The sequence below is a fragment of the Phacochoerus africanus genome, chromosome 3 (genome assembly GCF_016906955.1).
Source record: "Phacochoerus africanus isolate WHEZ1 chromosome 3, ROS_Pafr_v1, whole genome shotgun sequence".
NCBI classification, from domain to species: domain Eukaryota; kingdom Metazoa; phylum Chordata; class Mammalia; order Artiodactyla; family Suidae; genus Phacochoerus; species Phacochoerus africanus.
This window is the reverse complement of record NC_062546.1, coordinates 169,877,037-169,902,954: the sequence shown is the minus strand read 5'-3', so window position 1 is coordinate 169,902,954 and position 25,918 is coordinate 169,877,037. Positions and strand designations below refer to the sequence as shown.

General features: G+C 43.3%; 1 protein-coding gene across 1 annotated transcript in view; it reads right to left on the bottom strand.

The window, feature by feature from the left end:
• The window catches only part of LOC125123423 (aldehyde oxidase 4-like), a 63,927-nt gene continuing 38,009 nt past the window's right edge, over window positions 1–25,918 (bottom strand). Inside the window, exons 21-35 of the mRNA XM_047773183.1 lie at window positions 23,760–23,884; window positions 21,257–21,390; window positions 19,282–19,369; window positions 18,877–18,963; window positions 18,507–18,698; window positions 17,077–17,304; window positions 14,078–14,173; window positions 11,280–11,408; window positions 10,242–10,316; window positions 9,161–9,213; window positions 8,307–8,421; window positions 8,080–8,145; window positions 5,394–5,579; window positions 3,201–3,368; window positions 1–721 (exon numbers count right to left, since the gene is read on the bottom strand). Of these exons, the coding sequence (XP_047629139.1) occupies window positions 668–721; window positions 3,201–3,368; window positions 5,394–5,579; window positions 8,080–8,145; window positions 8,307–8,421; window positions 9,161–9,213; window positions 10,242–10,316; window positions 11,280–11,408; window positions 14,078–14,173; window positions 17,077–17,304; window positions 18,507–18,698; window positions 18,877–18,963; window positions 19,282–19,369; window positions 21,257–21,390; window positions 23,760–23,884 (1,796 nt within the window). The 3' untranslated portion in view covers window positions 1–667. The remainder of the gene's footprint in view (window positions 722–3,200; window positions 3,369–5,393; window positions 5,580–8,079; window positions 8,146–8,306; window positions 8,422–9,160; window positions 9,214–10,241; window positions 10,317–11,279; window positions 11,409–14,077; window positions 14,174–17,076; window positions 17,305–18,506; window positions 18,699–18,876; window positions 18,964–19,281; window positions 19,370–21,256; window positions 21,391–23,759; window positions 23,885–25,918) is intronic.

Sequence of the window (25,918 nt, the reverse complement as noted above, 5' to 3'; positions counted from 1 at the left end):
TTCCTAGTCGGATTCATTAACCACTGCGCCATGACGGGAACTCCAGGATGGTTTACTTTTCTAAGCCTCATCTAAACAAGTGGCAGGGAGTGGCAGGAATCCGAGGATAGTGGGCTTGCACTGCTGGAGATCGTGAGCCGATTTTGAGCATCTTCTCCAATTCTACATTCAGAGACCTCAGGTCAGTGGCTGAGAGTTGGCCAGTGTGGGAGTATTTACACCACGGAAATTGGCAAACACAATAAATCGTGGATTTCTCCAGGGTAGCTGGTTATTTCCGGCACACCACTGGCTTTGGGGAATCCAATCTCCAGAGTTTTCGGGGTGGACAATTTTGGTGGTGAGCAGATTTCTGTAGAACAAAGTCTGAACAGTCTCTCTTGAGTTGTGCTAGGGTAATGGAAACTCCACCATAGTTTAAAACCATGAGGCTGTAGATCTTCAGGACAATATAAAGTGAAGAGAAGAATTTGATTCTAAGTTTCATTTTACATTTTGGTGAAAATATGAATCTTAAAACACAATCATGCAGTGACTTAAACTATAGCGTATACTTAAAAGATGCTAAAATTACCCTTGACATTTGGGAGCGAACCTGTATTTTGCTCAAATATGAAAATTTTAAGGCCCACTATGTATTCTTTCATTTTCTGAGGAAAACATAGGATTAAGACACACGGATGGACCAAGGTGTAAATGTTGAAGGATCATCTCTGGGAATCTAAAAAAAAAGATCAAAGGAAGAAGGATAGTTAGTATTAAAATACTGTTACATGAAAAAAGTTGTAATTCAGAGAAAAGATTATTTTTTAAAAAAGAGCAAATAAATATCCATTTTATTATTATCAAAATTATATAATTTTCACTTTTCTTTCAAGTCTTGAGTCATAAATCTCCTTATCCACATAAGCCTATGTTTGGGATAAGATGCACCTATTCAGAAGCTCTGTAACCACAAGGACATAAAGTGCAATCTCATATTATACTGGAGACTCATTTAAGGCTGCAGTACACAGTTCAAAATAGGAATAGTCTCCATAGGTCTAGATATATTTTTAGCAGCTGGAAAACTGAACTACGTTCTATTAGTGTGTGATTACAAGGGATATCAAAGTGTGCCCAGTGACTCAAAATTTTCGTTTTCTTTTCTTTCTTTCTTTTCTTGTCTTTTTTAGGGCTGAACCTGTGGCATATGGAGGTTCCTAGGTTAGGGGTCAAATTGGACCTGTAGCTGCCGGCCTATGCCACAGCCACAGCAATGGGGGATCTGAGCCACATCTGGAGACACACAGCTCACGGCAACCCTGGATCCTTAACCCACTGAATGAGGTCAGGGATCGAACCTGCATCCTCATGGATACTAGTCAGATTCGTTTTCTGCTGACACCACGATGGGAACTCCCTCTTTTTTCTTTTTTATTAAAGTATAGTTGATTTATAATGTTATGCAAAGTTCTGCTGTACTGCAAAGTAACTCAGTCATACATTATGTATACATTCTTTTCTTTATATTATCTTCTGTCAATCTCAAGAGGTTGCATATAGTTCCCTGTGCTATACAGTAGGATTTCATTGCGTATCCATTCTAAATGTAATAGTTTGCATCTACTAACACCAAACGTTCAGTGCATCCCACTCCCTCCTCGCTCCCTAACTAAATCTTAAAAAACAAAAACAAAAACAAAATCAAAACAAAGAAGCAGGAAAAAAGATAACTGTCTTTATAAGTCTCATTATATATAACACATTATGGGAGTTCCCGCTGAGCCACCAGGGAACTCCCATTATATGCATATCTTGTTTTTTCCTTTTTACTGCTGAAAAAGTATTCCCTTGAATGGTAATCATTATGAATCATAATAATACGTGACTTTCTGTATCTAGCTTCTCTCACTAAGATTTTGTGACAACAAAGGGCCAAAAGAATTAGAATGGAAGCTTGTGGAGGGAACTGGGGATTCCAAAATGGGAGAGAGGCAGAATATACTAGGGTCTTGGCGGCAGCCAAAATGGACCATTTGTGGCCAAGAGAATGGTCTGTGAGAGCCTTCAAACGGGGCCATACTCTGAGTTGGAAGGAAGGTATTGGATGACCTGCATAAACCAGAGATGCAGGAGAGGCAGCATTAGGGGGTCTGGGAGGTGTGTCCATGTTTCCCTTGGAAGAGTCAATCTGGATTCCTGCCTCAGCTAATTGCTGTTGTGAGCTTCTTGTGTTGGCTGAAAACCCTTGTATTTGGCTTTCTTGAGTTCGCTCTATGGTTCTAAAACCAAGCCTGTAGTACTGTTGGATGTATCTCCATTTTTGAGGCCATTTCTTTCTGAAGGCTGGGGGTGGGATATGAGCTTTTATTGAAAAAGAAATTCAAATCTCTCAATTGTTTCTTCATGACCATAGTTCATTTCCTGTGTGGATGTTTCTGGGATTTTCCTTTCGAAATGTCCCCTGGGTCTGACATCCTGTCATCTAGCTCTGCTTCCATGTTCTGGTCCAGTAACCAAAATTTTCATTTAAATTATTTTTATTAGTTTTCTTGACAAATACTTTCTGAATAATTGATCAGATATCTATTTAATCTAACTTAGTTATTGAGATAATTAAAATACCATATCAACTGCATCTTGACAAAATGTTTAAAGAACCTACCATGTTCATTGGAGTTCCCGTCGTGGCGCAGTGGTTAACGAATCCGACTAGGAACCATGGGGTTGCGGGTTGGGTCCCTGCCCTTGCTCAGTGGGTTAATGATCTGGCGTTGCCGTGAGCTGTGGTGTAGGTTGCAGACGCGGCTCGGATCCCGCGTTGCTGTGGCTCTGGCGTAGGCCAGTGGCTACGGCTCCGATTCGACCCTTAGCCTGGGAACCTCCATATGCCGCAGGAGTGGCCCAAAGAAATAGCAAAAAGACAAAAAAAAAAAAAAAAACCTACCATGTTCATTTACTATGAGCACTGGTTCAGTAAAGTGTGCATTTCTTTGGTGTCTGAAACATTTAAACTTTTATTTGAAGAGGGTCACTTGCTTTGCAGTTGTGTTTGCAGTTTGAAGTGTATAGGAAGTAGCAAGAAAAGGCAGAATGAGAATTTTAATTGGAAAAGATGAATCTGCCCTGTAATTTTTTCATGGTTACGAATCCATACCAAGAACCTGAGAGCCCACATAGAGGGTGCTTATGATGGGACCTCTCCTCCCTACACTTACCAAGTCAGTAAACTGGTCCACACAAGTCATCCTAATCAGCTCAGGGGTTGCTGGGCTACTCAGGGTGAAGGTCTTGGTCAGCCCCCTCTCTCTGCGGGCAGCGGTCACTGCATCGTATATGGCGAACAACACGGAGGATCCCATGAACATTGCAGCCTCACCCAACCCCTGAGGAGGAGGACAAAAAGACTGTCAGAAACGCACGGTTCTTTTATAGGACTAATTTGTGCATGTGTGCGTGTCTGCACACACACACAGACACACACACTTCCTTTCCTGGCTTTATAACCCTCCTAATGGAGTGTATCAGAATTATGACATGAATTTTCCTCGTGTTGATTTGTGTGTAGGCTCCTCCTCAGAGTAGCTCATGAAAATGTGCCAGGACATTAGGACTCCAGGCAACTAAAAACTCCTATTTCCCACCCAGGTAAAGTCCTGGAGACAAATGCCCTCAGTGTCTTCTAGGACACTCCAACTGGGGATGCAGACCATTTGTGTTTAACTCAAAACCGTAACAAAACAACCACGGTCTTCATAGCCGAGCTTGCATGACAGTGAGGTGGTTGCCTCTGGAGGGTGGACTGTTCAAGTTTTCATACGAGTTAACTTCCTTGATACGTGTTGGGTGCTTTTGAATTAACAGTGTCAGTGGCATTATATTTGTAATGATTCAGCAATACATCTTTGAACTGATTTTTTTTTTCTTTCTTTCTTCAAAATAGTCTGGTCCTTGGTCTGTGTCCGGGGACTTAAGTGGAGATATGGGACCAAGGGCCCAAGCAGAGAAAGGCTATCCCAGTGAAAAGCTGTGGTTTTCACTCTGAAGCAAATGTGGAGGGAGAGGTGGAGCTGATGGAAGGAGGAGTTTCCTCTGAGGATTGGAGCAGGGGGTGAGGTTGAGAGCAGAGAGCCTAACTGGCAGAAAGGTGGCTAAACCCCAAGGGACAGGGTTGTGCCTGCATAGATTCCCCTGGTCAAAGTCTGGTAAAGTGGAGACAGAGGCTGTTCAAACAGAAGAGTCCTATCTTCCTCTCAACCTTGACCTACTCCTAAGAAAGAGAGGGAACTCTCTGGAAATCTGAGGTTGAAGTTGTGGTCTGTCTGGCCAGATGTGGGTTCAGAACAGAGCTTAAGTTGGAGAAGCTGTGTGTTTTGCACTTGTGTTTGGGGATCTTGTCATAAGTCTTTACAGGCCCGTTAGAGCCTATGGGCTTTAGGGATCATGGAGTCAACACCTCTTGTATCAGTGGCCATTAACACCTCAGAGCAAATTGGCAGTGAGAAGCTTGTATGAAAGTCCTTTCTGACTTGGGAAGGGTGTGGGGAGAAGCAGCATGAGCAAGAAATGGTTGAGTCTGGAGGTCACAGGAAGGGTGCAGAAAAGAAGGCTCTGGGCCAGTGAAATTTGCTTACAGCTTCGGTTTTATCTCATGGTGGCACTGAGCCCAATAATCCAAGATATTTGACTCCTCTTTGACCCTTCTTGCTTGATTTAAACTGTTTCATAATCTCTCCCAAGAATGAAGACTCTACTTGGGCTTCTAAAGTCAGTAAATTCTTGCTTTTTTCCCTTATCCTTTTGGGAATTGCAACTCCAAGGACTAAACAAATTCAGGGGACTGCTTCATTATTCATTTTTTTTTTGTGGGGGGAGGGCTGCACCCTTGGCATGTGGAAGTTCCTGGGCCAGGGATCCAACCTGCGCCACAGCAGTGACAACCCTGGATCCTTAACCTGCTGAGCCACAAGGGAACTCCCATTTTATTTCTTGAAAGAAGATGTTTCTATGGCTGACTTGTGCCCTCCTCAAACTCATATGCTGAAGTCTTAACCCCCAGTACCTTAGAATGTGACCATATTTGGAGATAAGGTCTTTACAGAGGTCCTTAAACTGAAATAAGGATTTTAGGGTACGCCTCAACCCAGTATGACCAGCATCCTTATAAGAAAAATATATTAAGACACATGGAGAGAGACACCAGGCTTGTGTATACACATGATACATGAAGACACTGTGAGAAGGTGGCCCCCTGCAAGCCAAAGACAGCCTTCAAAAGAAATCAAATCTTCATCTCGATCTCTGGCCACCAGAACTTTGAGAAAGTATATCTCTGTTGTTTAAGCAGCCCAGTCTGTGGTATTCTATTATCGCAGCCCTAGCAAACCCACATAGAGGTCTCGAGTTCTTACCTTGGATGAGTAGATGGCTATGGGATTTTGAGAACGCACCAAAGTGACATAAAACTCTTTGGGTATTTCAGTGACGGTGGGAATTTTGTAGTCATCTGGGCCCCGAGAATAAAGCACACCTTCTGGGGAGTATTTCAGTTCTTCTGTGGTATATAGTCCCATGCCTTGGATAAATGCTCCTTCAACCTACAGGCAAAATTTCAGTTTATAAGCATATGATGTTGATCAAATTCCAACGTGACTGGAAATGGAATTCTGGACCACAGCAAGCCATTCCTGAAAGCACTGTGGTGGACTTTACAAAGGGTGCTTTGGGATCTGGTGCCTGCCACCCTGCCTGACCCCATCCCTAGCTCTTTTCACCCAGGGACCCCATACTCCAGGAACCCACACTTGTCAAGTTGTGGGTAATCCTCCAAGCCCACCAGATTTGTCAGACCTCCAAGTCTTTTTTTTTTTTTTTTGTCTTTTTAGGGCCGAACCTGTAGCATATGAAGGTTCCTAGGCTAGGAGTCTATGCCACTGCCACAGATCTGAGTCGCTTCGGTGACCTACCCCACAGCTCACGGCAATGCTGGATCCTTAACCCACTGAGTGAGGCCAGGGATTGAACCCGCAACCTCATGGTTACTAGTTGGATTCGTTTCCACTGTACCACAATGGGAACTCCTAGAGTAGATCAATGTTAAACGAGTTGGACTGGAAAAGTTATTTTTATTAAATTAAATGTATTCAATTAAAAGCCATGTTGTACTCTATTTACAAATGATTGCGCTCTTAGGAAAAAGAGAGGGAGTTCCTGGTGTAGGCCAGCGGTTACAGCTTTGATTAGACCCCTAGCCTGGGCACCTCCATATGCCACGGGAGTGACCCAAGAAATGGCAAAAAGACCAAAAAGAAAAAAAAAAAAGAAAAAGAGAGTTGTGTTTCAAAGGGGTATCCTCCTGGAAGTTAAAAAAACTGAAGAAGAGTTTGTATTTTATTGAAATGTAAAATTAAAGAATAAGGTAAACAAATTTAAACACTAAGTTTGGTTATTTCCAAATACTTGTCTCTGAAGGAAGAGGTCAAATTTCAAGAGTTCCCATCTAACCCATTTCTGGTTTTCTTTCCTTTTCCAAATGGGACAAATATAAGATTTTTCTGATTATGACATCTTTCTTTTTGCCTCTGCTTAAGGGAAAAAAAGACAGGAGTGAGCTGGGAGGAGGAGGATGAAGAGGGAAGGGGAGGCAGGGCCTGGGGCTAGCTGTGGTTCTCAGGCCTTACTGGCTGCAATGAATTCCAGGTGCAGGTTAAGTGTGCAGATTTCAAGTCCCAGCCTCGTAAAGTTATGATAGGGCAAGTCTGGGTCTGGGTGGGCCAGGAATCCTCATTTCCAATAAACACTAAAGGTTCTTCTGTTGTGGGGTCTGAGGAGTGCATTTTGAGAAATATCCAGGGACCCACTTGTTCTTTTTTTTTTTATTTGTCTTTTTAGGGCTGCACCCATGGCATATGGAGGTTCTCAGGCTAGGGGTCGAATTGGAGCTACAGCTGCCAGCCTACACCATAGACACAGCAACGTGGGATCCGAGCAGAGTCTGTGACCTATATCATAGCTCACGGCAAGGCCAGATCCTTAACCCACTGAGTGAGGCCAGAGATGGAACCTGAGTCCTCATGGATACTAGTCAGGTTCATTAACCACTGAGCTACAGCGGGAACTCTCCACTTGTTCTTTATAAAGCGCATTGGCCAATCTGGATAAATCATTCTCCTAGGACTTGGGACAGTGGGAAGCTGTTGACACATGAAGGTACCACAGGTCTGTTGGGTTTGATGCTGGGCTGCTTGCTCAGCCTGTTCAGACTGCTCCCCAGGGATGGACTGAGGACCAGGTGACTCCCCTCACCAGGAGCTGGTTGGCAGGTCTCAGGAGGGTTGATATGGCTGGTTTTTGGAACCTACTTTGAGTAACAGGCTAGAAAAAAGTAAAGCTACAACAGCTAGAAAAGTTTTTTGTTTTTTTTTGTTTTTGCTTTTTAGGGCCAAACCTGTGGCACATGGAAGTTCCCAGGCTAGGGGTAGAATTGGAGCTGCAGCTGTAAGCCTACACCTCAGCCACAGCCACATGGGATCCCCAACTCACTGAGCAAGGCCAGGGATCAAACCCACATCCTCATGGATACTAGTCATACTCATTTCTGCACAATGGGAACTCCTCAGCTAGAAAGGTTTTAACTCAGAATTTAAAAGGACTTTGGCTGTGTTAATTTTACTTATTTGTGCAATAAAAATCAGAAATTCAGCAAGGGGGAAAAATGTTTAAGCATTTCTTTTCTCTTATATTTCTCCACACAGTGGGCTATTTAAATGCCTTATTAATTTGAATACTGTTGTAATTTTATTATTATATATTTATAGCATGTTCCCTAATTATGAACATTTTGATGTTCACTGAAGAAAAATTAGAAAGCACGGAGAATTACAAAGCACGTTAAATCACACACATACCTGCCATGCAAGGAATGTTAACTTTTTCATGCATTTTCTTCCAATATTTTACCTCTTTGTGTGTTTAATATATAATATACCTGCAGAACACTTGCACCAGGTATAAACAACATTTTGAGGACTCTGGGAAAGAATATTCTGAATGGAACTGACCAAAAAGCCCTGTGGGGGCAGTTCTGGTATCACGCACCTGTCCAATATCCAGGGCTGGGTTTATGCTGAAAGCAGCATCCACAAAGATGTCAGTCCTAAGGAGCTGTGTCAAGAGAGAATATATAATGGGAAGTATTATTTCCTTAAAATAGATCTTTACTAAAATGATAGATCTGTCATTGGTTCTTCCGCCAGGAGGATCAAGTTGACTTAGAGCATCGAGAAAAATGCTCGTGAAGACGAAGAACACGCTGTGCTCTTTACCTTATGAGCCCCCGTCAGACAGTCGACTTCAACCTCAGAACAGGATGCTCCACAGACAAAATACGGGTAAGGGTTCCCTTTCCCCTTCTCCCAGTCCATATTTGTTTGGTAGCCTCTGAGAAATCAGGAATGAAAAGAAAAGGCATTTTTCCCATTACTGGACAGACTGCCTGCCGTGCTCTGGGTCCCGGCGATGAACAGAGCACTCCCCGTGGCTGAAGACCTTCTTCCCCTTCCCCTGTGAGGGAGACCTTGGGATCAGAATTGCAAGAGAAGGAGTTCCCATCGTGGCGCAGTGGTTAACGAATCTGACTAGGAACCATGAGGTTGCGGGTTCGATCCCTGCCCTTGCTCAGTGGCTTAAGGATCTGGCGTTGCAGTGAGCTGTGGTGTAAGGTGCAGATGCGGCTTGGATGGAGATGCTGCCGTGGCTCTGGGGTAGGCCGGCGGCTACAGCTCCGATTGGGCCCCTAGCCTGGGAACCTCCATATGCCGCGGGAGCGGCCCAAGAAGTGGCAAAAAGACAAAAAAAAAGAAAAAAAAAAGAACTGCAAGAGAACCCTGTAGACACAGGGAGAAGGTCCGCTGGTGCCCAACCCCACCCTCCAGCGCTCCGTTGCTGGGGTGGGTCCGAGTGTCCCTCCACTGTGGCAGCTCGTTGTGGTGTCCCTCCAGGTTGGTAAACAGCTGTGGCCCTGAGGAATCCCTGGCCCTCCCTAGACCTCCCTGCCCTGACTGAGGGTTAGCACTGGGCCCAGCGGAGCGCCAGTGCTCCCCGGGCATCTGTTCAGAGAGGTGAGCACACACCACCCCTGCCCAAGTGTCACCGCAGTCCAAGTGAAAATGTCCTTTACTTGAAATATCCGGTAGTTGAGAGACTGATGGATTCCTCAAAGGCTTTTGCAACCTGGAAGAGATGATTAGTTACAAAGAAATATAAGTGTGGGGAAAGTAATGAAAAAGGGCTTCCACGGGGGGCTTGAAGCCTCCTCTTGTTTGCACCAAGCTCTGCATGTGCGTCCACCCTGAGCGAGACCTATGTCTGTACAGCCCACCCAACAGGTCATGCTTTTCAAGGGAGGTGCCGAAAGGCAGCTGCTGGCTATGCTTTGGGATCCTCTATTTTTTGAGACCACAGTGTACAAGTTTATTATTTTTTCATCCTTTTTGGCTTCTTAAATTAGAAAAGGAGCTAGGCCACATTCATATATGCACACAGGGATGCATATATGTATATTTAAACACGTGTATAGGTGGCTATATGTGTGCATGTATATATGTATGTATATGTTTTCACTCTTTTCCCCCAAATAGTTCAAGTGGTAGTCCCAGTATATTATGGCAGCTTCCCTGCTGGAGTAAACTGGGTAGGGCTGGGAATAATACTACTAACGGTAATAAAAAGAATAAGAATTAAAAATAATTCTTAATAATAACAATATCATTATGACAAAATTATTAAAAATGGAGTAATTCTTTGATATTAGGACCACTATTATCTCATCTCCATTGCTCTGGTGAGAAAATCAAGGCCCCGAGGCACCGAGAGGGTAACTGTCCCACAGAGCTAGTAGTGACCAGGCAGAGGCAGCAACACTAGGTGTGTTTTACCTTACAGCTTATGCTGTTATCATGCTCCATGAGAAATTAGGCTCTGGGAGTTTCCGTTGTGGTGTAGAGGAAACGAATCCAGCTAAGAGCCATGAGGTTTCGGGTTTGATGCCTGGCCTCGCTCAGTGGGTTTCCTTGAACTGTGGTGTAGGCCGGCAGCTACAGCTCCGATTCGACCCCTAGCCTGGGAATCTCCATATGCCGTGGGTGCGGCTCTAAGAAGCCAAACAAGCAAACGACAACAACAAAAAAGTTAAATGCTTGGTTTGACCCAAGTGGGTGTGTTTGCCTTTTTCCTGCAGGGATAATAAAGAGAACACTCACCCAGTCCTCCCATGTTCCCTTAGGGTTTTTCCTGATGACCGGCTGAAGACGGGCCATGAGAATTTGGCAGGCGTTCTAAAAATGAAATACTTGAAATGACGTAAGAAAGAAAAGGCACAGGGAATAGCAACACGTGAAATATTTAAATCAACTCAAATGTAGACTGTTAGTTTTGTGAACCTGCCACAAGCACGGCCCCCCAAAAATAATAAAAAACAAAATAAAAGATACATTGCTACTAAAAAAAGAAAAGAAAAGAAGACTCTCCCATTCCTCTGCCTCCCAGCTCCTGGGAACCTCTAATCTTTAAATTTCAGAGGACCCCATGTATCAAGGCTTCCTGCAAGGGAGGAGCTGTCTCTGCAGAAAGAGGCCAGAGGTGGCCTGGAGCTCAGGGTGGGCCTGGGGAACCTCACAAGTGGCTAAAGCCGTGGGAGAGGCACCGCCAATGTCAAAGATGCCCAGAAGGGATGCTAAGGAGTTCAGAGTGGTGTCCATGAGGGAAGAAGTCAGATGTAACAGGGCCAGACCACATCGATGCCAGCCAGTAAAACCCACTCGGCCTCTTTCCTCTGTGCTCGCTCTTCCCTGGACTTTACAAGGGTCTGAAATGTAGGCTAGGAAGGTGGTGGGAGGCAAGAAAGTCAGGGGGGGAAATGGAGAGAAGCCACACCGGCCCCTTTCTACCTGCAGGCACAAGCTGGGAAGGAGTAGAGACACTGCAATTTGAAGTACATTTTGGAATTTTGGACCGGACTTTTAAATTACTGAAATGAGACGGTTTCTGTTAATAAACGTGACCAATGGATTTTAAGTTAGTTGAGTGATGAGAAAAATTATAGTTAGATTTTATTCAAGTGTGGGAAGAAGAGGCCCACAGAGGGAGCTGGAACCACTTGGAGTCTTGGCTCTGCCAGTGATTTAGAACCTGTCGCTTGCCCCCTCTTGGCCTCAGTTTCATGTTTCATGAAAGAAGGGATGGGACAAAGTCCCTTCCAGCACAGTCACTGGGTGACCATGAAGTGAAAGAAGAGTCACCTGCACGGCCTTCCCGTTGATGTCTGTCCCCATTGACCCGGCCGTGAAGACAGCGTTGGGTACCGTGATTGTGCTTGTCTCAGGCAGGTGTATATACGATTCGGGGATGTTCAGTTCTCGACTCGCCACCTGCCAGGAACAGAAGAAAAATATTATTTATTTCACTGACTCTAATTCTCCCTCTTCACACGCTAAAAACCTTTTAATTCTTCTTTGTACTGGGTATAAAGCCTGGCTATCCTATAGTGACAAACACTTAAGAGAGCATCTTAGGTTTTACATACAGATTATTTGAGTTTGAAGTTTTTTTTCATTTTATTAAAAATTTTTTTATTATAGTTGATTTATGAAGTTGTGCCACTTTCTGCTGTGCTGCAAAGTGACCCAGGCATACATATACATACCTTTCTTTTCTTATATTATCTTCCATCATGGTCTAACTCAAGAGACTGGATACAGTTCCCTGTGCTACACAGTGGGACCTCATTGCTCATTCATTTTAAATGTATAGTTTGCATCTACTAACCCTAAACTCCCAGTTCATCCCACTCCCCTCCTCTTCCCTTTGGCAACCACAAGTGTGTTCTCTATGTCTGTGAGTCTGTTTCTATTTTGTAGATAGCTTCATTTGTGCCATATTTTATATTCCACATATAAGTGATAATATAGGGTATTTATCTTTCTCTTTCTGACTTACCTTGCTTACTGTGAGAATCTCTAATTGCATCCATGTTGCTAGAAATGGCATTATTTTGTTCTTTTTATGGCTGAGTAGTATTCCATTGTAGGCACCACATCTTCTTACTCCATTATACATTAATATATATTAATCCATAATACATTGTATGTACCACATCTCATTAATCCATCTGTCTATGGACATTTAGATTGTTTCCATATCTTGGCTATTGTGAATATTATTGAAATGAACATACAGATGCATGTATCTTTTTCAAGGAAAGTTGTCCGGATATATGCCTAAGAGTGGGATTGCTGGGTCATATGGTAGTTCTATATTTAGCTTTCTGAGGTACATCCATACTGTTTTCCATAGTGGTTGTACCAATTTACATTCCCAACAGCAGTGTGGGAGGGGTCCCTTTTCTCCACACCATCTCCAGCATTTGTTATTCGTAAACTTCTTAATGATGGCCATGCTGACTGGTGCAAGGTGGTACCTCATTGTAGTTTTCATCTGCATTTCTCTAATAATTAGTGATGTGAGCATTTTTTCATGTGCCTATTGGCCATCCAAATGTCCTCTTTGGAGAAATGTCTATTTAGGTCTTCTGCCCAATTTTCGACTGGGTTGTTTGTTTTTGTTGTTGTTGAATTGTTTGTATATTTTGGAGATTAAGCTCTTGGTGGCTGCATCGTTTGCAACTATTTCTCCCATTCTGCAGCCTGTCTTTTTTTTTTTTTTTTTTTAATGGTTTCCTTTGCTATGCAAAAGCTTGTAAGTTTGGATATGTCATTTTCCAGAGACATGTGGCCAACCAAAGAATCTTTCTGTATTTTCTTTTACAGCAGTTTCACAGAAGGCATGTGGCAGGCAGTATGGTCACTCTGAGACATCTAGTTTAGTACGACACACGCAGACAAGGTTGAGGTCTGGTCTTACTGTTTTACCTTCATCTTTTCCTCATTGTTCAAGACAATTCAGCAGATTACGTTTCTTTTGTGGGGCATTTTGCAGGCAAAACATTTTGATTTACTTATTTATTTTTTTTTGGTTACACAAAAGTTCCTGGGTCAGGGATTGAACCTGTGCCACAGCTGTGACAATGCCAGACAGTTAAACTGCTGAGCCACCAGGAAACCCCCAAAAAGGTTGTTTTTTTTGTCTTTTTTTGCTATTTCTTGGGCCGCTCCCGCGGCATATGGAGGCTCCCAGGCCAGGGGTCTAATCGGAGCCGTAGCCACAGGCCTACGCCAGAGCCACAGCAACGCAGGATCCGAGCCGCGTCTGCAACCTACACCACAGCTCACGGCAACGCCAGATCCTTAACCCACTGAGCAAGGGCAGGGACCGAACCCACAACCTCATGGTTCCTAGTCGGATTCGTTAACCACTGCGCCACGACGGGAACTCCAAAAAGGTTTTTTTTTTTTAAGGAAGTAAGATATATTCAAAGAAGGTCTTGTGGATTTTTGTGATTTCCTATTTCTAAGCACACTATTAAATAATACTTTTTCCGTAAAGAAAGTATCTTCTATTTCTTATTGTGAGAGAGGATTTTTCTGCCTGTCTCCTCACCCTCATTTTTGGTTCAGATTTCAAATTCAACAAATTCTTATTTAATATTGAAAAAAGAAGAAAAATTTCCTATTACCAGGAATCTCCTGCTCTTTCAACAGTATTAGAAACATTTCTTTGAATTAGCACATATAATGGCCAGTCATGTGGAGTCCCTAAGCAGCCTGTGAATTCTAGGAACATAATTTCCTATTTCCATAATTTCCTAACCATATTCATCTCTAATGAAGATTTGAATTAGCACAGTATTGCTTTCAGCAGTTTCTGTAAAACCAAAAAAATATTTCATTTGAAAATTGAAATTACATTTTTCAGAAGACCCAGGGACTTGGTTCTTTGGTATACAGAAGGAATAATGTGACATATTTTCTCAGGTCTAACACCCACTTCTCTCACCCCTCCTGCATTTTTGTGTTCCTGAAATCAAAATGTCTTACAATTGACGTGTACATTCAGAGGAATGGTCAACAAGATAAAAAGCTGTTCAACTGGCTGTAAGGTGCTACACTCATATGATGGAGAAAAGGGATCTGTATCTCACCTGGATCATTTTGGTGTGAAGACCTTGTCCTATTTCACAGCCACCATGAATCACCAAGACAGAGCCATCGAGATAGATGTGGACTAGAGCAGCAGCCTGGGGGGTATTAATTGTAACACCAGTTTGGAAATGGATGTGGCCAAACGTTGCTGTGAGTTTAGCTGAGGTTACCCAATGAATGGTTTTGCTTCAATGAGCCAGTCTCTCATTGTTCACACTGGAGAAAAACGCCCATTACAGGTAGCTACAGGTAATCCCTTTCAATAAACCCCAGACTTGAAAACCAGCAATGCAGAGACATGAACCGTGGCTCATCTCCACTCCCACTGTTCTGCCCACGGAAGGCATTGCGTGGTTGCCTTGGAAGCTGCCTCTGCAAAGCCCCAACCTATACAAAACTCTGTTATCCTTTCTTCCTTGAACATGAAAATTAATTTTAAAGCAAATGGAGTCTATATAAATAAATTTCTAGGCACAACCTGCCCTGGATACTAGAGATGCTGGAAGAAACTTGAGATGTTTTAATAGTTTCCAAATGCTGCTGACCTTCAGAATCATAGTGGGGAGGGGTGTGGGGCCCATTATGGAAATTCTGATGCAGTACAAGGTTGGACTTGGAGCTCATGTAATCGTTTTTTAAACTCCCAGGTGATTTTGATAGTTGGCCAGGTTTGGGATACACTGATCCAAATTCTTCACTTCGCATATGGAGGAATAGAAGCCTACACAGGAGGAGGCTTGGCCAAATCCAGGTGCCTGGTTCTGCAGTTAAGTCAGGACTGGGACCCACAACGCCTAATTTGAGCCCAGCATCCTCCACACCCATGCTGTGCTGCCTCCCTCAAACTAATTGCTGTTTCCCTCTGTGGGGCTGGTTGTTCCAATGGAAGATTCCAAGGGTGGGCCTGTGGCTCCAGGGACCAGGTGACAGGAAAGTGGGTACTGTGCTATATTGGCTGGTTCTGCAGGTCACTGGAATTTTTATGTAAAGCAATCTCTGTCATAAGCTCACGCACTTGGTCCAGCATCCTGCATCCACCCCCTTGGGGTCACTCCCCTCCTGTTGTGTCCTCACCACCACAAATTCAAAGTATCAACTAACTTAGCTCCGCCAGTCTCTGGGTCTGAGACTATGTTTTCAGGACTGTTACATTGTCTTATTTTTTGGTCTTTTTGCCATTTCTTGGGCCGCTGCCGCGGCACATGGAGGTCCCCAGGCTCGGGGTCAAATCGGAGCTGTAGTAGCCAACCTACACCAGAGCCACAGCAACACAGAATCCAAACTGTCTGGGACCTACACCACAGCTCACGGCAACGCTGGATCCTTAACCCACTGAGCAAGGCCAGGTATCGAACCGGCAACCTCATGGTTCCTAGTCGGATTCGTTAACCACTGCGCCACAGTAGAAACTCCAGGACTGTTACATTTTCTATAGGAGGTTTCAACTTTGTGCTTTCACCTCATGGCAATCTAATAAGAGAAATGGATGAACAAGTATCAACAGTACTGCCACGTGTCAGAGCCCGTGTCAGATTTTATGTAGATGATTGTATAATCGCTCTGACTGATGGGGTATATAATCGCTCTGACTGATGGGGTATATTAGAGGAGGGCAGTGAGGCACCACATACTACATAGACACTTTGGATAAAGACTTTAAAATGCCCTGTGCAGCGGCAGCCAGAACCACCATCGTTCTGTTCTGTGAGGATTTAGTTTTAGAAAAGCAACATAATCCACTATGTTAAGTTAATGTCACTATTTTGAACATTACTGGCATTTACAGTACTATTTTTATTTAATTTCCATATTTGTGTTTTATAAAGGCATAAGAGCTAAGAAGCTTATTCTTGGAGTTCCTGTCATGGCTCAGTGGTTAACGAACCCAACTAGCATCCATGAGGGTGCAGGTTCGATTCCTGGCCTTGCTCATGGGCTAAGGATTTGGCGTTGCTGTGAGCTGTGGTGTAGGTCGCAGATGCAGCTCGGATCCCGTGTTGCTGTGGCTCTGGTGTAGGCCAGCAGCTACAGCTCCGATTCGACCTCTAGCCTGGGAACCTCCATATGCCGCCAATGTGGCCCTAAAAGACAAAAAGACAAAACAACAACAACAACAAAAACAAAAAAATGAAAAGGAGCTTCTTCTTTGTTTTGTGGTTTTGCACAGTTAAAAAACATTATTAAATTATATAAGTAACCATTGAGAGTCTATAAGCATTTTTCTCCTTTAAAGGGGAACAGTGTGTGATTGCGAAATACCACCTGACCATCTGCTCCAGACTCTCCTGGCCTTCCCTCCCTCCCTCTCACTTTGCTTTCCACCTTGTTAGCTGTCTCCGAGGAAGGGTGTGTGAGGAAGGTCATTTTGGAAAGAGACAGCTTGGCTACACTTCATTCACACCAAGAAGGGGGCTGTAGTCTTTTCTTTGTATGAGTTTGTTTGTGAGGATATTTCAGACATTGATGGGGACAGAAGCAAAAAATAAAAGAATCAGAAATAGAACCCTATGAAAAATTGTTTAAGGTGAAATTAAAAAGGAGGCAAAGTAGTTGCAGAGCCTCAAATAGGAATTCCAAGTTTCTGTGTTAATGGGAGTAGCTCTATTCTTAGCTATTTTTGAATCTCTATCTTCAAATGACCTGGTGTCACTAACAAATTAAGAAAGAGAGAAAGGGGTCATCTTGTTTCCCCCAGTTCCAGCCTGGATTTGAGGTTTGGCCCCACACTCTAATCCTCACACTCGAGGCCCAGCCGAAAGCCCAACTCCAGGAGCTGGACTGTTGATTGCTTCTGAAGTCCCTGGGACTGTGTCACCCCAGGTCTGCTCTGACATCCACAGTCCACATGCTTACCTAAATCCACTTTGTTTCCTGCTAGAGGAAACGGCCCCATTTCTTTTCCTCTCTGGGGGGACCATCCTTAATTGTACATGATTGCTTTTTTCAGACAATCATGGGGAAAAGAGCTGGTGGTGAGAAGACATCTTCTCGACCTCACCTGATTGTAGTAGGTCAGGGGGATCCCAATGGTAAATTTCATGGGGACCACAGCAAGCCCCCTCTTCTTCCAGTAATTGTTTTTGTTGAATTCCTCTGCAGCCTGTTTTCTAGCAGAGAATGAAGATTTCTCCAGACATTCTTTCCAGCATCTTCTCAAGAGCGCTGGATTAAATGTCTGCCCATAGGCTGTTTCGCTAGTTCTTTTATACATGTTTATTTCTTTAACCTAAAAGACAAGAAAATAAAAAGGATTTGAAGGATATATGCTTATTTTCTATGTGAGGCACATATTTTTGTTATATAATCTGATATGAAGAAAATATTTCTAGAAAAAGAAACAACTATTTAATATCTATGGATAAGTAAGTGCAAACATACGTGTGTAAACTTAATGATAATAACAATAACCATAATTACAATGGAAACTACTAATGAACACTCCCCATGTTCCAGGTTGTTGGCTAAGTGTATTCTCACCACTTCATAATAACCCTGAGAAATAATAGGTACTAACTATTATTTAGTCACAAGTTTTGTTAATATTGAGACAAAATTCTTCTGGCCCCCACATCCTTTTACTCACACATAATATTTCCTTATTTTTAACCGTTCTCAGATTAATTCATCAAAACCTTGGAGTTCCCATCGTGGCACAGCAGAAACAAATCCGACTAGGAACCATGAGGTTGTGGGTTCGATCTCTGGCCTCACTCAGTGGGTTAAGGATCCTGCGTTGCTGTGGCTGTGGCATAGGCCGGCGACTAAGGCTCCGATTCGACCCCTAGCCTAGGAACCTCCATATGCTGCAGGTGGGGCCCTAAAAAGGCAAAAGACAAAAAACCAAAACCAAAACCAAAACTTTCAACTGCGGTAGAATGTTTGCACACATGGCCATAATTATTCCATTCTCGCTGTTCATGCCCTTCAGTACTTTTGCACCAACTCTAGGATTGGCCATGTGACTCGTTTGGCCAGTGGGACAATACAGGCAGGGACCTGAGAAGTGCTTGTGCATTAAGGCTTGCCATGTTCGTGCTACTATTGGGAATTCTCTGAACCACTGTGAGAAATGATCTTGGCTGGCCCACGCAAGGATGAGAGACTCTGTGGAACAGAGAGAGCTTTCTCAGCCGAGACATCCCCAAAGACCACCAGACAAGCTGCCTTAGACTAAAACTCCAGTTGAGCTCACCCTGACCAGAAGACCTACCCAGCTGATCCACAGAATCGGAGGAGCTATTTCTTGTTTTAATTTACTAAGATTTATGATTGACTTGGTACACAGCAAGAGCTAACTGATGGACAGATGATATACTTTATTTCTTTGAATCTACTTAGAAGCTGGCATAAAGCTGTATGCAGGTATTCAACATATATTTGAACGAATAATGTCAGAGTTTTGTTAGGGCATTCTGACTGATTACCTACCTGTTCAGGAGGTAAGTTACACTGAGAAGCCACTGCAGTTATGTAAGCTTCGACTACCACTGTGGCCTGGGGGAAGCCAAATCCTCGAAAAGCAGTATTGGATGGCAAATTCGTTTTGCAAGCCCTGCCCCGGCACCGGAAATTAGGAATATCATATGCATTTTCAGATTTCAGCACAATGAACTCGATCACCTGAATTAAAACAAAACTTCATATCTATCAAATATTCAAAACCACTTATCCAAATTTTACCTTTAACTCGAACCTTTCACAGAATTTATCTAATTTGTATGAGCAATATTCACGCAAATAAAGTGTGGCACAGACAGCTCAACCGGAAACCTAGGGGAAAGGCATATTTCTTATTTACCATCTCAGACTCATCAGGAGTGCATCCGCCATTGATATAATATTCAACATCAGCAGCTTTGATCACACCATTGTTCATGAATCCAATCTGCAAAGTGATAGAACAAGTAAAGCCATTTCCTCACTGGTCTTTTATATCCAGACCGTGCTGTATACAAACACACATGATCACAGTTGTCACTCCACACCTAGCTTAGGCACATGAAATGATGTGACAGTCACCAGAGGGACACCAGAGGATGGTGCCCAAGTTGACCATAATTCCAAGGGAAAGTTCTGATTAGTTTTACGCAGCATCCAAATATCCCTTTCAAGTGGTATGGAATTTAGTGATTTTCTGTGCTATTGGTTGGTTATCACTGGACAGCGTTTTAAGTGGTTTCTTGAAATTTTTGCTTTTACTCACTTTGTACTTTCCGAAAAGTGGGTGGCGGCCAGCAGTTATCAACATGTCATCACCACGTTCCAGAACAAATCGTATTGGGCGGCCGGTCCTATAGGAAATGACTCTGTTAATATCCTGGATGCTTCATAGAGTTGTAGGAATGTCAAAAGGGAAAGGAGGCTTAAGATAATCTGGATTAGCATAGGGAACTCTACCTAATATTCTGTGATAATCTACATGGGAAAAGAATCTGAAAAAGAATGGATGTGTGTATATGTATAACTGAATTAATTTGTTGTACTGATTCAGTACATTGCAAATCAACTATACTTAAATAAAATTAAAAAAAAATGTTTAGGCGTTCCTATTGTGGCGCAGTGGGAACGAACTGAACTAGCATCCATGAGGATGTGGGTTCGATCCCTGGCCTTGCTCAGTGGGTTGGGGATATGGTGTTGCTGTGAGCTGTGGTACAGGTTGCAGAGGCTTGGATCCCACGTTGCTGTGGCTGTGGTATAGGCCAACAGCTGTAGCTTCAATTCGACCCCTAGTCTGGGAGCTGCCATATGCCGCAGGTGCAGCCCTGAAAAAAAAAACCAAAGAAAAAAATTTTTTTTTTTAATTAAAAAAATCTGGTTTAGTGGCTTTCAGTAGGAGTAGTAACATGCCTTAAACAACATTTTGGAAATGTGTGGAGGCATTAAAATGCGAAAAAACCCTGCCTATTGCTATAACTATTCTGGTTTAGACACATCTGAAAATTTAGATGTTGAAAAGATACATTATTTGATTATAAGTTACTGTCCTTTTATTCCTTTTTTATGTTACATTAAGGCACTGTATGATTATTTTGCAATTATGTGTATAAGTAGGTTATAGTATCATGAATTTCACTTTGGGATATTAAAAGAGTAATTAAAATATTTGTCATAAGAGGCTAAAAGGGCTGAGAATCAATGCTTTGTTAAGGTCCCTCACTCCCCCATTCAGACTCTTCCTTCATAAAGTGCCTACTGAAGACTCTTCTGGCTTCTGGAGGCCTGCACACCTGTTCTTAACAGACAGTTTCTCTGTTGTTGGAAAGTGCCAATGAGGAGTTCCCGTCACGGCTCAGTGGTTAATGAATCCGACTAGCAACAACGAGGTTGTGGGTTCAGTCCCTGGCCTCGCTCAGTGGATTGAGGATCTGGCGTTGCTGTGAGCTGTGGTGTAGGTCGCAGATGTGGCTCAGATCCCGAGTGGCTGTGGCTCTGGTGAAGGCTGGTGGCTACAACTCTGATTGGACCCCTAGCCTGGGAACCTCCATGTGCTGCAGGTGCGGCCCTAGAAAAGGCAAAAAGACCAAAAAAAAAAAAAAGTGCCAATGAGCTAAAACATTCATAGTATTTATTTTTGTAGTGGTAGCCACGTTAAGTTTGTCCTGAATATACTTAGAGAATTTGGTAGTTACAAGATTCATTCACAAAAGTCATGGCTACTCTTGGGCCTGGTTATTTTACCCAGATGATGCAGAGGCTAAGAGAACATTCCTAGGCATCAAAAGATCTGGCTTATTTCATAAGAAAATGTGGCCCTTGTAAGGTTGGGATTCTGACCCTTTCTCCCCTCAACCAATCTCAGCTTCATTTATGTTAATGGTTTAAAACATAAACATTTAAAAGTGAAAGTCAATGCAGTTCATGAAAAAGGAAGACATATTTACATCCATGCAATGAGTCAAAATTCATAGTGATTATGCTTATTTTACACAACAATCTTGGAAAACAGGTAGCTATCATAGGTGAGGAAACAGGTGACTTGCCCAAGGTGACCTTTGAGTGAGTGGGCAGAGCAGGGCTTGCTCATAAGCCCTCCTGGCTCCAGGCCCAGTGTGATTTCACCCATATGCTCACCATACCCTTTGGAAACAAAGGGCTATGACCAACAGGATGAAAGCTGGGGTACAGTGCTGGGGGGACATGGGTGGCACCTGCCCTGCAGTCACTGTGACTCTTACTTGTTGGCAGCCACAGCACAGACAGCGCCTAGCAGAGCAGGTTTGGTCACTTTCCCCCCAAATGCTCCTCCAGCTCTTTTCATGTGACAGGCGATTCTGCTTCTTGGGACATTTAGTGCTGCAGCTACATATTCCTACAAGAGATAAGTCCCCAAAGTCACATAAATACAATTTAATGGTTTATTTCCTTACTTACATATTTCTCCTCTGCCTAATAAAAGAAATTCAGTAATTGAACAAATACAACAGTTACAAAACTATATGCAGCCATTGTCATAATCTGATTTTAGAATATTTTAAGCCTTCTCCAAAGACACCTTGCATTCACTAGGTAGTCACTCCTAATCTTTCCCTAACCTTAACCCCCTAGAACTAGGCAGCTACTAATTTGCTTTCTGTTTCAATAGACTTACCTGTCTCAATAGGATTTACATAAGTGGAATAATATAATATGTGGTCTTCTGTGACTGGCTTCTTTCAGTTAGCATTGTGTGCTCAAGGTTTGTCCATATTGTAGCACAGATCTGCATCCATTCCTTTTTATGGCTGAATAATATTCCATTGTACAGATATGCCAGATACTTTAATCCATTAATTAGTTGGTGGACATCTGCTTTGTTTTGGCTATTGTGAACAATGTTGCTATAAACATTGGTATGTGAGGTTTTTGTTTTTTATTTTTATTTTTTGCTTTTTAGGACTGAACCTGCAGCATATGGAAGTTCCTGGGCCAGGGGTTGAATCAGAGCTACAGCTGCCAGCCTACACCACAGCCACAGCAACTCAGGATCCAGGCCGTGTCTGCAACCTATGCTATAGTTCACGACAACACCGGATCCCCAACCCACTAATTGAGGCCAGGGATTGAACCCGAATCCTCATGGATGCTAGTTGGATTCGTTTCTGCTGCACCACAATGGGAACTCCTGTGTGTGAATTTTTGAATGGACACATATTTTCTTTTCTCTTAGGCAGATACTTAGTTGTGAAATTGCTGGATATATGGTCACTCTATCTTTGACATCCTGAGAAACTGTCAAGATGTTTTCCAAAGTGGCTGTGCCATTTTTCATGCCTACTGCCAAGGTATGACTGCTCTAATTTCTCCACATCTTCACTTGCTGTTGTTTGTCCTTCTGATTAGCCATTCGAGTGGTGTGGTATTGTGGTTTTCATTTGCGTTTCCTTAGTGACAAATGCTGAGTGTCTTTTCACGTGCTTATTAGTCATTCATAAACCTTCTCTGGAGAAATGTCTTTACTCAAATTCTTCACTGAGCCTGCTGTAATGCTGTCCCAGGTTCTGTGGTGACCTTGGGACATTATTCCTTTGGAACCCGGAGTCACACACTCTCTGCCAAAAGAGACCTCAGATGTTGTCTTTATCAACTCCCTCAATTTATAGAAAGCGATACTGATGCCTAGCTGCTTGTAGGGGATCATGTGTCTTCTAAGGGACAAAGTCCATTTCCTCTCACTCCTCTTTCCATTTCAAAACTTGCAGGTGTGGAGGCCACAGCTACATCCCAGCTCAGCATCAGTCCCCTCAGCCTTTCATTTTGCCTTGAATAGCAGCTGGGAGCTCTCTCCTCTCACTGAGGCTAGCCACCTCTTCAGGACTCAAGGTACCAACTCACTGTGCTCCACCAGGAAGCCCCCAGCATTCCCCCCCAGATTGTCATCACTCCTCCTCCTAGAAAAACTGGTTAAGTATCCCCCTGTGTCTGCCACTATTCTAGGACCCACAACTCCACATTTCAGAAGAGGGGACTGTCACAGGATTTTCTTTACTTGCCTAGGTGTGGCAGTGCCTTCCATCTCAACCACTAGAACAGAATTAGGATTCATATGCTAATATGCTGGGCTTGGAAATGCAATCACTTTACATGTGCACCATTGATAACATGAAAACATTCATATAGAGAAGCAACACAGGGGAACCACAAAGGGAAATGTCAATGTAGTATTAAGGCTTTGCCCTTCCTGAGATTAAATTTTACACTATCAGTTTTTTTTTTTTTTTGTCTTTTTGCCATTTCTTGGGCTGCTCATGAGGCATATGGAGGTTCCCAGGCTAGGGGTCCAATTGGAGCTGTAGCCACCAGCCTACACCACAGGCGCAGCAATGTGGGATCTGAGCCACGTCTGCAACCTACACCACAGCTCCTGGCAATGCCGGATCCTTAACTCACTGAGCAAGGCCAGGGATTGAACCCGCAACCTCATGGTTCCTAGTCGGATTCGTTAACCACTGAGCCAGATGGGAACTCCAGACTATCAGTTGTTTTAAGGGAAAGAGGGACTTGGCTCTCTAGCAACATTTTCAGATCTCTTTGAAAGATCTGCCCTTTCTTCCATTCTGGACTTCAGCCAGGGTCAAGTATGCGGGAAGTTTGAGGCACAGGAGTGGGAAGAATCAAAAGGTCCCTAGAGTGGAATGTCTGGTTGTAAGGCCACCATCATACAGCCATCTGGAGTCTCACTTTCCAAAAACATCCTAATACCTGCACATGGGTTGGAAACTGTGTTCCTAGGTGGAGCACCATTTCTTTATCTTCTTCTTGGGGAATAGCCAGGACGGTTTGCGTTTCCATGTAAAAATGTTCCTGTCCTTCCACATGGACCTCACCTGTAAGAAAAGAAAGCATAAATACAGGACCATTTTTTCTTCAAAGTCCTGACTTGGGGGTTCTTGGTGGTGTTTCGTTTGTAAAGAGCACGTGGCTTCAGTTTATGACTGTTGGCCCTTGTATCATTTGGTTCAATCACCTTTTCTCATTCATCCTCACTGTGCCCCACCAACTGCATGGCCCTGGTGACTCACTCCCCTCTTGGCCTGTCTGGAGTGTGGCGAGACCCATGATGTGCTGGACCCGAGCGCATAGGTGAACCTGGCCATACATCCTGGCTCCACCATCTCCTTGCTCAGTGAATCTGGCCAGGTTATTAAAGTCTTGTTTCCAGAGTTCCTGTCGTGGCTCAGTGGTTAACGAATCTGACTAGGAACCATGAGGTTTTGGGTTCGGTCCCTGCCCTTGCTCAGTGGGTTAAGGATCCAGCGATGCCATGAGCTGTGGTGTAGGTCGCAGATGTGGCTCGGATCTGGCATTGCTGTGGCTCTGGTGTAGGCCAGCGGCTACAGTTCTGATTAGACCCCTAGCCTGGGAACCTCCATATGCCGAGGGAGCAGCCCTAGAAGAGGCTAAATAAATAAATAAATAATAAAATAAATAAATAAATAAATAAATAAATAAAATAAAGTCTTGTTTCCTCATCTGTAAAATGGGGGGCAGTGATGGTGATATGTACCCTAATTAGGTGATGTCAGGATTATTGAGATTCAGAGAGGAGAAGTAGTTTGCTAAAGGATAAAAGGTTCACAGCGGTGGAGCTGAGGTGTTTCCTACCCTAAAACCAGTCTGCTCTTCCTGGTTTAGTGGAGATTTGTGGCTTGTACAGTACATCCTTATTGTTTTGTGGGCTGTATGGAGAGAGGCATTTGGTCCTTGTTTAAATATTTGGATGGTTGTACATTTACTTTAAAACTAACCAAAGACTCCCATGCTGTTAAGATACGTGAATTTTGCCCGGAGACAAAGGATTTTTTGAAATTATTTCTTGGGACAATGGAACATGTCCCCCCTACATGCACCAAAAAAAAAAAAAAAGGTTTGCTTTCAGCATGTATATACTGAATTTAATCCAAACCCAAGTTTATTTAATAACTAAATAGTTTTTACATATGCTAGGTATTGTTTGAGGCCTACACACTTGACAGATAATTAATTTATTTAATCCCCATACCAATCCTATGGGGCAGATATTATTAGGAAACTGAGACACCGAAGGTTAAATAAGCTTCCCCAGGTCACAGAGCCAGTATAGCAGAGCTGGGATCTAAATTCGGGCAACCCAACCCCAGGATACATGCTCTGAACTATTACAAGACACTATGTTCTCTGTAACTCTTTGTCATTTCTGCCTCAATTCCAAATTGTCTTAATATTTCAAATTTCCCACTTGTCCCCAAATTTTGAAGTTCCACAATTGCCAAAATCCTGAATGACAAAGACCTAGCAACTGTTACTCGTGGTGAGAACCACAACAGACTATACTATTGTGGTTAGGAGCAAAGGCCTGAGAATCAGCTGCGGGGAGCCAAAGAGATGCAAGGACTCAAAAAAAGGACCTTGCCTGATGGCAGAAAAACCTGAAGGCAGGTTCCTAGCTGAGGAAGGGAGCTTGCCTGAACAGTGCAATTCCGAAGGCAGGCTCCTAATCAGAAAAAGGGGCCTGCCTGAACAGTGCAGTTCTGAGGACAAGCTCTTAATAAGGAAAAGGGGCCTGCCTGAATGGTGCAGTTCCAAGGGCAGGTTCCTAAACAAGGGGATGCCTGCCTGCACAGCACAATTCCGAGGACAGGGCCCAGAAGACAATAAGGCTCGCCCGCTGAGATAGGTGGAAAACTAAATTTCCCAGGAAATAATTTCCATTTTGTGTTGCTGAGTGGGGATTGTTCCATGGATGACTTAGTCTTTTCTGTTATTCACTTGTTATTTAGTTTTCCTCAGTCTTTCCTGATTATTTACTCATTATTCTTATTTTCCATTCTTATTTTCCTGTGGTGATTTGTGATTTAACAAAATTACAACAATAATATAAT